Here is a 17,414-nt window from a genome sequence, read left to right as displayed (position 1 = left end):
GTGTAGAATACTGTATATGTAAAACCACTATATGATGGGAAATTGCCAGTGGCAGATGAGATTTGGTTCAGAAATATTCAAACTTTGAATTAGAAACATGAGTGGATTGCTCTAATGCATGCTAGGTTTTCCTTTCACAGTATATATGTTTTTGTAAGATTGGTGGTACAGATATGCACCTTGTATTTCTGGTAAAACACACTTATCTGTGACTTTTACAGGGAAAATGTGAAGAGAATCTTTTAGCAGGATACTATGACACATTCTAACATTTATTTGAAACTTCAGTTTTAGATACATTTTAAGAGAATTAAAAAGTGTTGTTTCTTTGTTTTTTGTAACTTTATAGCATTGCTGATGCATGGGAAAATGACATCGGAGTTCATCCTTTAAAGTTTCCATCAGAAACATGTATGGAATTACTGCTGATACTGGGTTTGAGTACCGCCTCTCTGCCACCTTCACTTCGATACTTGAACTCTTTTCAGGTAAGGAACAGCTGCTATTTCAGTATAAAGGTGTTATTTCTAGGAAAAAAAGAGAGATCCCTGGGGCCAATAAACCCTTTCAGGGTAAAGGTTTATCTTCTGTAGTAGCTTGACTCTCCATTATATTAAATATAGCAATGGAGAACTTCTTGTAGTGCTCAGTTTCTTTCAATTGTATTAAATGCAGACCGAGGCAGGAAATGTCACTGGATTTTTAAACAGTGAATCACTATTTAAATTAAATTAGATGTTTAAAGAAATTTCATCAAACTTAGGCTGGAATAGCTAGAATCATTATAGAAAATCTTCTTGGCTTAAAAAAAAATAATAAAAATCCTCAGCTAAAAATAAAGATTTCCAGTGGTGAAAACCTGTAAAATTAGGAATGAAACATTCACAGTTTTGTCCAGTGTTCTTCCGTATGTTGCTGCTGAAGTTCTCAGCAGACACAGAGATTTTCCTAAGAAAACATTGTTGCAGGCATGTTAAATTGTGGTTTGTATTTGTCATGTATCTGAAGACATACAATTTTTACAAATGAAGTACACAGACATCTCAATTCACGATGATACGACATATCCACTCAATCTTTTTATGATGCTTCTGTCTTCCCTTGTGGTTACATAGCCCATCAATTGTGTATTGATGCAAATCTAAAGTAACCAGCAGTTGAGCAGTAAGTGTACCTGAATCTGTGTTTGTTTTGACAGCTATAGAAGAATCATTATCTTAGTGGGACTGAGTGTCCTAAACAGTTTATAGCACAAAATCTAGTAGCTTCTATTTGTCTGTACTCCCAGTTTGTAGTTAAGGCGCATTTAATTAGTGTTCCTCAGTTACATTTACTGAAAAATAATCATATTGTAGAATTTTGGAGCCAGAAGGAACATGGTCGTAAACGAAAATCAAGTAACTGATTTTAATAGAGTTACACTCTATATGTACAACTGCCGAGAACATGTCTAGATGTTAGGAAATAAGTGTGCACCTGCATTGTCTGCTCTATTTACATCTTGTGAGCTTGGAAACAGGGGATCTGTGTATGGTGAACTCTCAGGTACAGCAGCAGCCATTGATCATTTCAACATGATATTTTAATACCAAGGTCAGAATTGTTATTGGGTTGTACATTTGGAGCTCATAAAACTGAAGAATCTCCTGGATGCTGGCAGAGTGAGGTCGTAAAAATTACAAGTTTCAAGGCTTGGCCAGTACTAGTTATCTGTGCAGTTGAATAGTCCATGTTTCCTATTAAGAAGTGAACATTTTGGTTGTTTAAACCAGGAGGATGTATTCCTTGCCCATTACATTGCCAGTAATCTGTGGTAAAGTCTTCTCTGCTTTACCCATGATAGGCTAAATAGGAGTCTCCTCTTGTACGCAGAGGCTATATGTCCCATCTTGTTTCTGTATGTACTCAGTCCCAGGTTGTGCATTTAGGATTTCCTTTGATTTTTATATCTGGGTAGATACTTAACGCAAATTTTGGTGGAACTGCTGAAAACAAAGGTCGCAGTGCTTTGCTGAACTGAAGCACCTGTGGGGGATGGCATCTTCTGGCACTGGCCTGGGCAGATCTTAGTTTGCCTGCCTGTGTGCCAAAGTAGCAATGTCCAGTGTTGGTTGCGACCGTGATTTCAGGCTGAAGATACTATATTTTGAGCTGATTCCCAGTGTCTGTGCTTTCATAGCAATAAAAAAGGCAAAAATTCATATTTTTTGAAAAGCCCAAGTTCTGAAGCCCACTCTGCTAAGATAATGTAATAATTTGCCAAGGAGGAAAGGAAGATGGCTGTTTTGATATACTTCTGGCTCCAACTTTCACTCTCCTTGCCAGACAGTCAGTATCACCAAGTGTTTGCCCTGGAGGGCAAACACTGTCCAGGAAAATATTGTTTTATTTATTTTTATCCTTGCAAACCTTGTTTGGAGCTCAGTGTGTGAATCCATGAGGCAGAAACAAAGTTTGCCTGAGCTTTTCACTGATGCTTTACAATGGGCTGTCAGCCTTATCAGGTTTTTTTCTGGCTTGCTTCTTTGTACTCATGGTCCCTTTCTGTACAGCAAATATTAGAATTACATGTCCTAGTTTTTCTGTATTTTTCTTGGAAAAAGTTGGCAAGATCTACGGAGAGCTTGAATAATGATATTAAATTGTGCTGTTGCCTGAGCATAAGATCCCTCTGCATCCAAAATAATGAAGATTGTGAGTCAAACAGTGAATAATAAAAGCCCACTAACTGAAAACTGATATTTCAGTGTCTTAATGCAGTAATGGCAAAATGACAAAAGCAAGTTTTGTTTTATTTTGTGGTAGACCTAGATCAGGCAGTAGTGTAGAAAAAAAAAAATTACTTCTGTGTTACAATAACGCTTGTATTTGAACTTAATATAGTCGCAGAGTTTCCCGTTACCCACACGTGGCGGTCTTGTTCTACAGGAGGCCAGGCTCCCGCAGCTGAATGCTGGCATCGGAGTGCTGGGGGACTTCGAAGGGAAACGACTGCCAGAGTTTTCTCCTTTCATAAGTGTTCCCACTGTTGGACACATGGTGTGGAGCTAAATGGACCATTAGTTCCCACTGTCACTTTTCTTTCTGTTTTGATACAGTATTTAAAAATGTGTCTAACAGGCAGCTGTATATGTAGTGATCTGAAAGGTATAGTTAAACTCCTGGTATCATGTCAGTATAGCTTTAAAAAATACAATTGTTTCTAGTTAGGTAGCCAAAAATGATCTCACCCACACCCCTGTGTTGTTTGAGACCATATTTACTCTCTCTCCTTATTATATTACAATATTGCTGTGTTGACAAGCCAAAATTTTAGTTGGTATACATATGCATTGGATGATGTTTAGGTTGTAAAAAGCACATGGAGGAAATGTGCTTAGTTGCTAATCATCTCTGTAATAAACTCTGTTCTGCTTTGTGCTCTAGAAGTGCTCTCTGGGACTAGCTTAGCAGGCTCCGTAACTGTACCAAGACATAAATTACATTTTATTTTCCAACGGTGTGCTACTGCTTAGTAACATAATATTTGAAATCACTTTTCAATTCCGTTTTGACCCTGTGAAGATCTTTCAGTGTGATTTATGTTGCTGGAGCAGCCTGGGAGAGAAGAGCAGCAGCAGGTTATGTTACGTAGCTCTCTGCTGAGTTTACGGGGGTCGGTGCTCACTGCAGCAGCTTTTAAGCTTCCCAGGCTGTTGATCCTCGGTGCTAGATTGTCTTCGGCTCATCTCTTATTCTGCCTGTGCAGTTACACTGACGTTGTTGTGGTGGACTGTAGAGAGTTAAATCTTTGCAAGCCTGGAAGCTCTTGAGGGACCAAAGTGGGTAGACAAATTCTTGCTGGTTGATGGCTGCCTCCAGGTTTACTGGAGAACATGGATTTGCAGCCCTGACTTGCACCTTCCCAGGCCTGTAATCCCTCACCCGTACTAAGGGTGTCTTGGATCAAGGTAATGGGATTGATTGAGGCATTTGATATTTATCCTGGAACAATGCAGGAAGCAGTAAGAAGGGAGAGAGGAGTTGGCTACTAGAAAAGATTAAAAAATTTCTTAGCTTGCTTTTGCTCCGAGTGTTGTTCTGCCGCTCTCTGTTCAGCTCCGTGGCACTGTACAGGAAGCTGCGTTACCTTATTACACTCTTGATCTATCTGCTCTCCACCCACCTAAGCTGTCAGCCCTTTGCTTTAGGAATGGTTGGGCTTGGCTTTGTGTATTATTCTTAATACTTGCAAGCACTTGTAGCTAGCACCCACTTGAGTTATCCTGTACTTCAGCACTTAACTGTTCAGCTGCTACTTCTCCGTGCGGTCTGGGAGGATGCGTTGGTACTTTAGAGCCTGCAACACAAACCAGTTAACATGGGGAGATGCTTTAAAGTGACAAGTAATCTCTGCTGTGTTTTTCTAACCTTATCTCGTTGTTCTCTGAATTCAAGCACACTGAACAGAAAATGTCCTGGATATTGAATTCTTATGATGATATATGGGACTGTTCAGCACGTTCTCTCTCACTGCTGTTAGTGTGGGAAAACACTCATTTTATTTCCCCTATCAAGGCACTATTCATAAGGCCACAGACTTGTAACAAGAGTTCTTAGAGTTAAATTGATCATGGTTTTATTTTTACTCATACCGTTGCATGAAATTGAAATAAGATCATGATTAAGAACTGCCAGGCAGTTTCAAAATTTCATTTTGATATTCTTTGGTGCTGCACCCAATGCCTCTGGTAGCTTATCAGCACACTGTCCACTTTGGTTAAGAGAAGTAGAGCCAGTGTTTAAGAAAAAACAAAAAGTGTTCATTCTGTTGTTGCAGTGAGCATTCTTAGAGGTATCTCTGAAGGAAAAACTCATTTGCAGTTACTTTGCTTCCAAAAAAAGGAGGGGGAAAAAACTTTTTCATAGAGCAGCCTATAAAGATCTCTATCATTTAAAGTCTTTCAGTCAAGTGCAGAAAACTTCCTAAAAGCTACAAGCTTAGAGATACAAAGTAGCAAGTTGCCCAGAAAACATAAGAATGAATAAATACAGTATTCATTATAGTTTAATATCTGTAGTATATGAGTATGAAAACTACTCAAAAGACTCATGGAAGGCAAAATACAAAATTACTACTGTCTCTCAGTCATGGTCTGAACTAAAGTGGGCCTTGATGTTCAGTGGGTTTTAATATTGATACTTTTATTTTTTTATGTCTGTGTATATATATATAAAAAGCACTTTCAAACTTGTTTGTGGCAAAAAGAAGGTAGCTGAAGATAGAGGACACTTGCAGATGCACCTGTGTTTTCAGACAATCCTTTTTGAAGGAGACAGCTGAGTAAAAGTTAGAAAAATTTGCTCAACTCAGCTCCTTTTGTTCCCATTTGGGCATTTGGAGCTGCAGAAGTTGCACAGATTCTTGTAAGTTGGACTCCACTGCTTTGGAGCACTGTCAAACAGCAGCAGAGACAGAGCGAGGAGCTACTCTGGTTCAAAATGATTTGGGAAACAGTGATATAAGAAAAGACAACATCAAGAGGGAAGGAATGGCTTTAAAAATATTGTGTCTTTTATTGAGGCCTGTATCTAGTGGTGTGCCCCAAGGGTCAGCGCTTGGTCCAGTCTTGTTTTATATATTCATCAGTGACCTGGACGAGGGGACAGAGTGTACCCTCAGCAAATTTGCTGACGATACAAAACTGGGAGGAGTGGCCGACACAGCAGAAGTCTGTGCTGTCATTCAGTGAGATGTGGACAGGTTAGAGAGGTGGGTGGAGAGGAACCATATGAAATTCAGTAAGGGCAAGTGTAGGGTCCTGCACCTAGGTAAGAACAACCCAAGGTACCAGTATGGGTTAGGTGTTGACTGGCTGGGAAGTAGCTCTGCAGAGAAGGACCTGGGAGTCCTGGTGGACAACAAGCTCTCCATGAGCCAGCAATGTGCCCTCATGGCCAAGAAGGCCAGTGGTATCCTGGGGTGCAGTAAGAGCGTGGCCAGCAGCTGGAGGGAGGTTCTCCTCCCCCTCTACTTTGTCCTGGTGGGGCCACATCTGGAGTTCTGTGTCCAGTTTGGGGCTCCCTAGTTCAAGAAAGACAGGGAACTACTGGATGGAGTCCAGCAGAGGGCTACAAGGATGATTAGGGGATTTTCCTCTTATGAGGAAAGTCTGAAGGAGCTGGGTCTGTTTAGTCTGGAAAAGAGAGAACTGAGAGGAGATCTCATCAATACTTAAAAATATCTAAAGGGTGGATGTCTAGAGGATGGGGTCAGACTCTTCTCAATGGTGCCCAGTGACAGGACAAGGGTCAATGGGCACAAACTGGAACACAGGAAGTTCCATCTCAGTGTGAGGAAGAACTTCTTTACTTTGAGGTTGCCAGAGCCCTGGAACAGTCTGCCCAGAGAGGTTGTAGAGTCTCCTTCTCTGGAGATATTCAAAACCTGCCTGGACATGACCCTATGTAACCTGCTCTAGGTGATCCTGCTGTAGCAGGGGGGTTGCACTAGATGATCTCTAGATGTCGCTTCCAACCCCTACCATTCTGTGAATCTGTAAGCTATCCCAGAAAGGAAAGATAAATAAGTCCATTTATGCAGTAAAATAACTTATTATCTTTTTAAACATTTTAAAAAATTTGTATGACTTGCTTAATGAGGATCTCCCACAAAATTATTTATAGACTTGAATATATATATTCCGTAATATTTTGCAGACAACAGATGAGTTCCTAAATACCATAGTGTTGGGGTTTTTTTTACAATTAGGGGTTTTTTTAATATTTCTCTTGAGCTTGTGGACTGCTTACATCTCTGAAACCTCTGGATGAATATTGACAGTAATATGGAGAAACCACTGCAAATACATAGCAGTCTCTGTTGAAATACAGTCATTTTTGTTTCCCTTAACTGACTGGTTTTACAAAATGTAAACTACAGTGAGGAAACAGTGTAGTTAGTGTCAGCCTCTTTTGACTGCACCCCTAAACTAAAGGTGTTTTGATGTTTGCAGATTAGTATAAAAGTGCCTGCTTTGCGCTTTTTCTAGTTTTGACTAAGTTGGATAGGTTGCCAGGATGACATAGGATGAATTAATTTTCTGTTTTATTGTGATGATTATGTGGAAATTTTTAAGTTTGATTTCAAACTATTTTAAATAGGAAATAAGTACCCAAGTCTTATATAGAAAAGCAGGTGTAGTTTTATAAAATATGCGTGCAAATATTTCATTGACTTTAAAATAAAAGAAATTGTAATGCGTGTATATTTTGGGGGGTTGTGTTTGTCTGCATTTACTAAAAGCCATAATAAATCTGTTGAAACACTGCGGAATAATTTGGAAAAAAATTACAAAATTATATTGAACAAATGCTGACAAGATCAAGTGATATTAAGAGAGTTAGTGTTTCAGTGACAAATCTAAATACTTCTTTGCAGAATGATAGAGATTTCTAGGTTCAATTAAGAGATTATTGTCTTTCTTTTCCTGTCTGCTACTTAATTGTCCTATATTGAGTCATTTTTTATTATGCCACTCAGGTTATTTTACTTGGTGTTCACTGTAAGCTATCTTTTAAAAGTATCTCTAGAGTGTTGAGTCGGATGTATTGAACACTGAGACTATCCACTTCTTTTAACATTAGCTCTTGGGGCCTCAAGCTGAAACGGAACAATTTTTTCTACTATACTTACTACTTTTAAGTCTTTGTTGAACCTATACCAAAATGTTTCATAGCACTGCTTCTGCATAAACTTTATTAAACCATAATGTCTCCTAGCTGAGAAATGTTTGGCTCTGCACATACAGGAGCATATTGAGCAATGTCCTATACCTTCTTATATGTGCCATATATGACTCATCCATATCTGCAGCACAGGCTCTCAGTTCTAGGCTATGGTTTTGTGATATCTGGTGCTGCTTTGGAGGTGCTGATGGGAAGGTATTATCTCACTTATCTAATATGTGGAATGGCTACGTTTCCTCTATTGGAAAGGAGCTGCCCATTTATATTGGCCTGAAACAGAACAAAATCAATCACATGTAAACCTAAACTGAAGCTATGAATGGGAAAAACACAGGCTGGGCTTACCTGTGGAAGCACAAAATTTTATGATTACTTCAGTGCTCAGTGATGGAGACTTAGGACCCTGACAGCAGTGGTCCTAAACTAAGATTCAAAATTTGTCATCAGTTTCTCAGAGGAGCTAAATGCTTCTTTTCTTCCAAGACAGTTCTCCAACAGAGAAGAAATCAGAGAGAGTGAACCTGGGCATATCCTAAACAGAAGTAGATTTAATTTAAAAAACCCACAAGCTCCCCATGAGCAGCATTGTACATGTAGCACACAGGCACGTGCCTCCCCTGGAAATGCAGTCCATGCTGCTTGAGAGGGAAGATCTGACAGAGGAATCAACTCATCTGCGTGAAATTCCCCCTGCCTAGAATCTGGTAATAGCCACCTGTAACATCAGCATCTGGTAACACATTTCAAAGCCGTTTTCTTAGAAAACATGCTCAAATACGTCATTGTGGTGTGTTGACCCTGGCTGGAGGCCAGGTGCCCACCAAAGCCGCTCTGTCACTCCCCTTCTCAGCCGGAGAGGGGAGAGAAAATATAACGAAAGGCTCCTGGGTTGAGATAAGGACAGGGAGAGATCGCTCACCAATTACTGTCATGGGCAAAACAGACTCGACCTGGGGAAATTAATTTAATTTAGTACCAATCAAATCAGAGTAGGGTAATGAGAAATAAAAACTAAATCTTAAAAGCACCTTCCTCCCATCCCTCCCTTCTTCCCAGGCTCAACTTCACTCCTGATTTTCTCTACCTCCTCCCCCCTCAGCAGCACAGGGGTTGGGGAATGGGGGTTGTGATCAGTTCATCACACGTTGTCTCTGCCGCTCCTTCCTCCTCAGGGGGAGGACTCCTCACACTCTTCCCCTGCTCCAGCATGGGGTCCCTCCCACGGGAGACAGTCCTCCACCAACTTCTCCAACGTGAGTCCTTCCCACGGGCTGTAGTTCTTCATGAACTGCCCCAGCATGGGTCTTTCCCACAGGGTGCAGACCTTCAGGAACAGACTGCTCCAGCATGGGTCCCCCATGGGGTCACAAGTCCTGCCAGCAAATCTGCTCCAGCGTGGGCTCCTCTCTCCACGGGGCCACAGGTCCTGCCAGGAACTTGCTCTAGTGCAGGCTTCCCATGGGGTCACAGCCTCCTTGGGGTGTCTCCACCTGCTGTGGCATGGGGTCTTCATGGGCTGCAGGCAGATATCTGCTCCACCATCAACCTCCATGGGCTGCAGGGGGCATCCTACCTCACCATGGTCTTCTCCAGGGGCTGCAGGAGAATCTTTGCTCCAGCACCTGGAGCACCTCCTCCCCCTCCTTCTTCACTGACCTTGGTGTCTGCAGAGTTGTTCCTCTCACATACTCTCAGTCCTCTCTCCAGCTGCAGTTGCTGTTGTGCAGGTTTTTTTCTCCTTAACTCTGTTACCCCAGAGGTGCTACCACCATCCCTGATTGGCTTGGCCTTGGCCAGCAGTGGGTCCATCTTGTAGCCGGCTGGCATTGGCTCTGTCAGACACAGGGGAAGCTTCTCACAGCTTCTCACAGAAGCCACCCCTGTAGCCCTCCACTAGCAAAACCTGGCCATGCAAACCCAATACAGTCATTTACCATTTAGACGTGAATGTACAATTGATTGCAGAAATCCAGTTTAGATAGTCTCGTATAGCCCATGTTATCAACCGCTTGAAAGGGGTGAAGACAGAACTAATTAGGAATGAAAATGCCTGATCGATACCACTCATTTTATTTCCTGTTTGCCTCTATTGTGAATGTTCTGCTTTTCCCAAGTAATTTTGAAATCTAAAAGTGTAGCTGCTATGTCCTAATTATCCAGTACTTGCGTCCGCAATGTGCTATTAAACACAAACTGAGAGTTTGTGTTCTTTATCAAGAAGCACCACACTGCGAGTGTGTTACGGAAAGAAACCAGACGAATACCTATGTTTTATGTACCTGATTATATACATAAAGAAGAGTCTTATGGGAGGCCTGTTACACTTTTAGAACATCTATTTCTCTTTATTAACTGAGGCTGTTACCTTTGTGACTGAGAAACAGGCTCTGCTCCAAAGAAATATTTAGCCCTATGCACAAACCAAATCATGCTGTACCTGTTCGACATGGTTTGTAGGACATCTGTCTCTTTAGGGCTGCTTCCCTTTGAAACCTTGGTTTATCTAAGTTAGTCTTAGCTCTATCCAGGTTATAATGAATAGATTGACTTATGTGAGAAGTAAGTGTCAACCTCCTAGCCAACAAGATACAGAAATCTGTTTATCAGCTGCATAGAGCTAGAAAATAATACTGAGTCATTGGATAGCAATGATTCTATAATGGAAATTTTTCCTTGAAGTTTTGTGTTGTTATGTTGTGCGCTTTGTGAATGGAAAGCTACCATGCTGTTCGTTTCCATTAAGAATCTGGATGGAAGCTTTGAAGCTACTTCTGAAGTCTAAAAAGCTGTGCAGAAAAAAACCTGTATTTATAAGGGTGCTTCTTAGTAGGTTTGCAGGTGCTTTAAAAATAGATGGATTCAATCCTATTGGATTTCAGCTGTAGGCTGGAATAGGTATGATGTTATCACAGATTACAAAATTGTGAGGGATCCTGAAGGAGGATGTCACTGAATTCTGGCATTGTATTAGCAGTTGGGGCAGCTTGCCAAGGCATTCCGAGCAGCTCAAGAGTGTTATGTGTTAAAGAGTTGGAAACGGTAATTATGTCTTCAAGAAGACAAATGGACAAATACACAGAAGTCTGCAAAGCCAGAGCATAATAATTGAATCGATGACTTGACTATGATAAAGTACATGGTGGACGGAAAGGAAGAAGGTTGTTAAGTTCTCCTGTTTTTATTGTCAGTTGAAATGAGTCTGGAATGGATCTTTTGGTGAAGAAGTCAGTAATGCCTCCAGTGAGAAACATACAGTTTGCCTTCCCTCAGAAGTAGAAGTCCATCATTCTGTTGCGATGTCAGTAAGAGAGCAGCGTGCTTTAAATCTCTGTGCTTAAATCGTAGGTCTTTGATCTGGGGGTGGTAGCTGATGACAAATGGTAGTGCTTGAAAACTCTTGCTTGTTAAGGAAGAAAACTTTAGATTTGAATTTTAGAAAAGCTAGAATGGGCAGAAACATGATGTGGGGAAGCAGTCAAGATCACTGTCTGCCCAGAGGCAGGGAAAGACCTGAGGGGAAGTGTAAGAGGTAAGACGTACCAGTACCGCTCTACTGGTGCTGTTCCCATTGACATGCACCAGCACGGTTCTGACTGACCATAAAGAGGGCAGGATTATTTCCATCGTCTCTAAGTTGCTTGCTGCTTTGATCAGTAAAAAAGATCAGCTGTGCAAATATTCATTTGTACTATAGCTCCACTACTTTTGAATTAAAGGAAGCTGTTCTACACATGGGTGTGTGAGGAGGTATCTCAGCATATGTGTTTTATAGTGCTCCTAAAATAAGTTTTTGGAATACTCCTACAGGAAGAAGAAAGAGAAGGGCAAAAGGGTGTGTAAGCATTAACACAACCTACTGAAATAAGGAGACCATTTAGCCTTCAACAGAAAGCTGTTATGCCTTGAGGTGAAACCTGGCAACCATTTAACAATATGTAGAAAAATTTGCAGGAATGTGAAGATGCCGTAGCCAAGTGAGATCACAGGGGGAGTGTTGGGTGGGTAGAATGCGATTGCTGTTTGGACTTACGCCAGGCGTTCTGGTTAATGTTTCTTTATCTGTCTCCCGGCAGCTTGACAAGTAAAATAGGAAGTGATTCTGCCTTAAGGAAAAAAAATATAAAAATATTATTCCCATATCACTAACGTAAACTGTAAAAGCATAGTCTGTAGAGAAAGAGACTATTTTAAAATACCAGTTCCCAGTCTTCATTAATTTTGTGAGCTGTGGCATTGTGAATTGATGAAACAGATCAGGGAGCTATATTCCGTCTGTTGCTTTTAGTGAACTTGAATTTCAGACGGAAAATAGAAGAAAAATGAGTATTAAGCACCTTGGCTACATGACAAAGGATCTTGCCTGCAAACTCGTACAAGTGAAGATGTTATTTTAATCTTGCTGACTATTTTGGCTGCTCAGTCCACTTCCAAGTTCTTCCAGAATGCCTGGCATTCCTCGATATGATCCTGAAAATGACTGACCATTGTACTGTTCAGATGTTCTCATTTTCTGTAACTAGTACCACTGTCCCTAGTTCTGGTTCTTAGCAATAACTATTTGCCTGCATAATTCCATTGTAGATAGAAGTTTTTCTTGCTGTTGATGCTCCATTCTTTGACACATTTTATATTTTCATATGTGGGTGTCCCACCAAATTAAAAAAAATGGCTATCATTGTGTAATGGGGGGTGACTAGCTAACATTTCTTTTATAACTCACCAGAGAGCCTGCTGCTTCCTCTTTATTTCATGTTTTCATACAAAGTCTGTTCCATTCATCATCTGCCAGCTTTTCAGAAATTAAATTCTAGAACTGCCTTGTTTTCCTCTTTGTTGACCACTTTGGGTTTTCTGCACTGGTGAGTTTCCATCTTAGTTTCTCATTTCTATTAGATACCAATTTACTTCATTTCCATACCATTTATGAGCGGACAGCCCTGTAATTCTCTCACACCTTTTCCCTGGTTAGAAACTAACTTTTAGTACTTACAGTTATCTAATTGTATTTGCCTCTTTTCAAGTAAAGTGGAAAAACTGAGGCTGGGAGGGGAACAACAGGGCTTTATATCTTTTTTTGTAACAAAGTAGAATCAACTTTACTTCCTATTTAAAAAAAAAAAAAGTCTGCTGAACACACAGAAACCCTCGTATTTCAGGTTGCTTTCTCTGCTTCCACAGAAAGGAAATGCATTTTCAGCTGTATTTTTATAGAGCAGTAGCTAGTGACTAGTTAAATTAATCAGAAATGTCTGTTCTGCATGGTTATCCTGGGGATATATTCCATTAAGTAACTGTGTTTTCTATTTTAAGGTGATATTTAGAATGTGACTAAACACTATAAAACCTACTGTATTCTGTTCTGTAAGCTTTTACTCACCTCTTCTACTCTTTATTTTCTACCCATTTTTGCCCTCACATTTAGTGTTCTTTCTAAAATCTGGACTTAATCCTGGTACCAGTAAACAAGGTTAAGAATTTTTTTCAGTTTGAGATGTTCAACCTAGAATTCTTTGAGAAGAAATTAAACAGCAAATAAAATTAAATCCACATGACATCCCGCATAGCTAATAAATCCTCAGGGACTGAAATTTAACTTCGTAAGTAAATACGAATTTCAGATAAAGTTTTCTCTGCTCAAGTGCTGATGCTATTGGAGAACTGGAATTTGAGAAGTACTCCACGGCTCCAGGAGTGTACTGCTGCTCTGAACTCTCCTAGGAGGAGCCAGGATATCGGTGAGGCCAAAATTTGACAAGATTTGAAATGAAATGGTATTTTGATGTATGCAAATAAGAAATGGTAAGCTATATGGCTTAATGCTAACATTGATTTTTAAAGAGCTACTCAATCTTGTTCTGCTTTTTTTGAGCCACTCCTGCGTGAGGAGTTTGGGAGGACACCATTCTCCCATTTGCCTGGTTTTTGGACCATCTTCTGAGGACTTGCATTCAACCAGGTTGTAGCCCCAACACCAGATTTAGATGAAGCAGAGCTCAAATTCCACCCAGAAATTACCGTGCTCCAGTGAGTTAGTAAAAATGAACTGTGAGAAGTGAGACGCTGTTTACATATTTTTAAGTGTAGCTCAGAAGCTGAAGAAAACCTTGGTGGCACTTACTAGCTAATCATTTTATGTCAGCCTTTCCTGTCAAGGAAAAGCATGCATTCCTAATACAAAACAATGCAGAAGTCAAGTGTGGCTCTTTTACAACAGTACTGATACTGGTTAAAGTACTAATACTTATTAAAGTGCACATGCTAACACCTGAAAATGTCACTGTTGGATTATATTCCTTTCCCTTGTATTATATATCACCTTATATTCCTTTACGAAACAGCTGAGTGCCTGATTAAATCTTCCAAAATAATTCTCAAAACCATCCGTAATATTTTTTTACAACAAAGTAATCATCTTAAAGAAGATGCAGGTCACAGGAAAAAGAATTTAATGTAAATACATTATCTTAGTCTCACATGCTGCTCTGTTTATGCAAAAGTGACTTGCCAGTCCATTTTTGACCATTCCAATAAAAATTGCCAGTACCTTGGATTACCTTAGAGTTCTCATTCAAATGAACAAATACTGAGTGGTTTTGAAAGTCAGGCAATCTATTTAGGGTGTCCACCTGAAGATTTAGGAGCCTGTTTCTCATCTAGTAAGCTTAAAAATGCTAGAGATGGCCCCCTAGTAGTTGCAGCTTTGTTTTAATGAGTTTGTGTTGTATTACAGAAATGCACCTGAAGCGTTTGTGATGATAGCTCAACATTGTAGGCAAGGACTTGAACTTATTGAAGTTAATGTCAAAACTTTCTTTGACTTCAGTGGTGCAGAACTGGACTGCAAATGAATAAACCAGCCAGCTGGATATATTGTAGAGAAATAATTATTGCAGACTCTCTGAAAGTTCCTCATTAACGCTATTGCATGTGAACTTTGCAAGCAAATGCTTGGAGCTAGTCTCTGATAGCTATTCGTTAGACGAGTGAATTAATAACTGTGGCTGCTGGTTCATGCAGAGGGTTTTCTGTTATTTTTTGTCATTTCTTTGAAGACTTTAAACAGTATAAATGATTTAAAGGCTTCACTCCACTAGATGGGGAAAAAGATGCTTATAGTATAGTACTTGCTTACACTCTGCAGTTATTGATATGATGTAATATTTTTACGCTTGGGTAAGTATAGATTTTGAATAAAATAATTTAATTAACACTGAATAAATGTTTCTCATAAGGGGAAAATTCTCAAGTTCTATGTCATTAATGTTTCATGCTTCTATCAGTTAACTAATTTAATTTTACTCCTAGTGTTCAAGGTCTGTGCTTTTCTTTCCTTCTGTCTTTCAGTCTGTCTATCCTCTAAACAGGCTTTGTTTGTGTTTTATAGTTGGGAAGAGAAGATCAGCCAGAGAAATAAAGCAAAGGGCAAAGTGCAAAGCATTTTTTTTCTTTACTTGGACCTTTTGTAATACGCAGTGGACATGTATCTATGTGCATAAACTGTATGTAATGTGAGAAATGAAGTATTTGGAATGATCTTAAAGACTGGAAAGCCTATTTTAAAATAAGTCAGCTAAAGGAAAATGAATTATTTTAAATAATTAAAGTTAGGTAGGATCAGTCACATTATAAAAGTAATCCTTGCACATGCAAACAACCATGCTCATTTAATTTGGCTTACTAAGGAATATAAGGGTTTGGGGGATCAAAATCCCTTTTGGGATTAGTCTTTCTTGAGTTTATTTGTCTATGCAGTAGAATAGGATTTTGTATAAAATGCTTAAATTCAGCATACAAAATGAGTGAAATGTGGCAAATGTTCAAAGTGAATAAAAAATACTTGTTCAAATTGACTGTCAAGCAGTAAGGGGTTTAGTGTGAGAAGTCCAGAATGATTGTTTCTAAAGTCTGAAGCAAACATTTCTGTTTTCTTTTTTTCACTAACTCAGTACAATTAAATTAAAGGTTTTCATGCAGAAGTGTTAAGGGCTTGGTTTCAATCTTTGCTAGTTCTCGATGCTTATCTACTAAAGTTGATAAAATTTTAAGCAAGTTCAGATTATTTCATTCCGACCTTAAGGTCGTGCTGTGATCCTCAACTTTGGATCTTGCACATTTCTAACTATGTTTTTGATTATCATCTGTCTACATTTCAACTAACTTATACTATTTTTCATTCATTGAATTTTGTGAAGTGCTGGGTTTTTTTTTTTATAATGCAGGTAATTAGGTTTTAACAGCATATTCTTTAGTGGCCTTGCTTTAAGGAAGGAGTTTTAAACAGTATTTTGGAAGTCTTAGAGCAAACCAATCCGCTATAATAATTATGCTTCAATAATCCAGAATGATACCTCAAGGGATCTATGACTCCAGTGTATAATTTGTTCATATATACTTGTCCTTGATGGTAAAATTGGCTTAAAAAAAAAGAAAAAGAATAGAAAGGAAGAAGCCAGAAAATTGATTCTCCTTGAAGGTCATTAATGTTTTCTAAATAGAAGATAAAAAATGAACATTAAAATCTCATTGTTAAAGAAGCCGTGCTAGCTTTGTTTTGTATAATAAGATTTTTATCAGTACAAGCAAAGGTCTCATAATAATAAAACCTAATTGTTATTTTCATCTGAAAGTGGAAAGTATTCAGTGGCTGAAAAACAGCCAAAGAAGAAGGAGGTGGGGGGGAAAGAAGCTTGAAGAGGACAATATGGATTGCATGGAACTATGAGCTGAAGGACAGATTCATACTATATTGTAATATAAAGAAAAGAGAGTGGGAAGGAGGAGGGGAGGAGAAGTAATTCAGAAGGAGGAGGGGAGGAGAAGTAATTCAGAAGTAAGAAGAAAGTAATTCAGAAGTATTTTCTGTCCAGTATTTGACTAAAATATCTTTCAAGTGAATGAAACAAGTTGATACATAAACGGAAGGTTAGGAAGCAAACTGAAGAAGGAAAGTGAAATTTCCACTGCATCTAAACCTCCCAAAAAAGAGCAGAGTGGAAAAAGTCTGGTTTGGAGGTTTTACAGAATATTGAAATGGTTTGTCTTGATGCCTTAATGACCAGTCTTTCTAATGAGCTTGTTCACTTCAAAAATGCATGCAACAGAAATTTATTTACAGAGTCACAGAGTCATTGAGTTTGGAAGTGTCCTCTTGATATCATCTAGTCCAACCCCCTGCTAAGGCACAGTCAGCTAGAGCAGGTTGCCTTGGGACCGTGTCCAGTTGGGTTTTAAATATCTCCGAAGTTGGAGACTCCACAACCTCCCTGGACAATTTGTGCCAGTGTTCTACCATCCTCACAGTAAAAAAAAGTATTTTCTTGTGTTCGGAAGGAATTTCATGCTCTTTAATTTGTGCTCATTGCCTCTTGTCCTGCTAATGGGCACTACTAGGAAGAATCTGGCTCTCTCATCTTCACTCCCTCCCATCAGGCATTTATACACATTTATATGATTCCCCTGGACCTTCTCTTCTCCAGGCTGAACAGTCCCAGCTCTCAGCCTCTCCTCATATGAAAGATGCTCCAATCCCTTAGTCATCTTTGTGGCCCATTGTTAGCCCTTACCTCGCTTCAGTAAGTCCATATCTTTTTTGTACTGGGGAGTCCAGACTTGGACCCAGCACTCCAGATATGACCTTACCAGTCCTGCGTTGAGGTGAAGGATCACCTCCCTCAACTTGGTAGCAA

The 17,414-nt window shown here is 39.5% G+C and overlaps 1 protein-coding gene across 3 annotated transcripts in view; it reads left to right on the top strand.

Moving 5' to 3' along the window:
- The window catches only part of UBE3D (ubiquitin protein ligase E3D), an 88,894-nt gene that overhangs the window by 50,271 nt on the left and 21,209 nt on the right, over nucleotides 1–17,414 (top strand). For 2 of the 3 annotated variants that reach the window (XR_008576562.1, XM_054821919.1), the window contains exon 9: nucleotides 350–488. Coding sequence is in view for 2 of the 3 variants with exons in the window: in XM_054821919.1 (XP_054677894.1) it covers nucleotides 350–488 (139 nt within the window). In the remaining variant the exon portion in view is untranslated. Of the gene's footprint in view, nucleotides 1–349; nucleotides 489–2,928; nucleotides 3,317–17,414 lie in introns of those variants that run through there. The other variant, XM_054821918.1, reaches the window with a different exon arrangement.

This window comes from Grus americana, chromosome 3 (genome assembly GCF_028858705.1).
Source record: "Grus americana isolate bGruAme1 chromosome 3, bGruAme1.mat, whole genome shotgun sequence".
NCBI classification, from domain to species: Eukaryota; Metazoa; Chordata; class Aves; order Gruiformes; family Gruidae; genus Grus; species Grus americana.
Note: the sequence above shows the minus strand (reverse complement) of the source record. Positions and strands in the feature narration are given on the sequence as shown.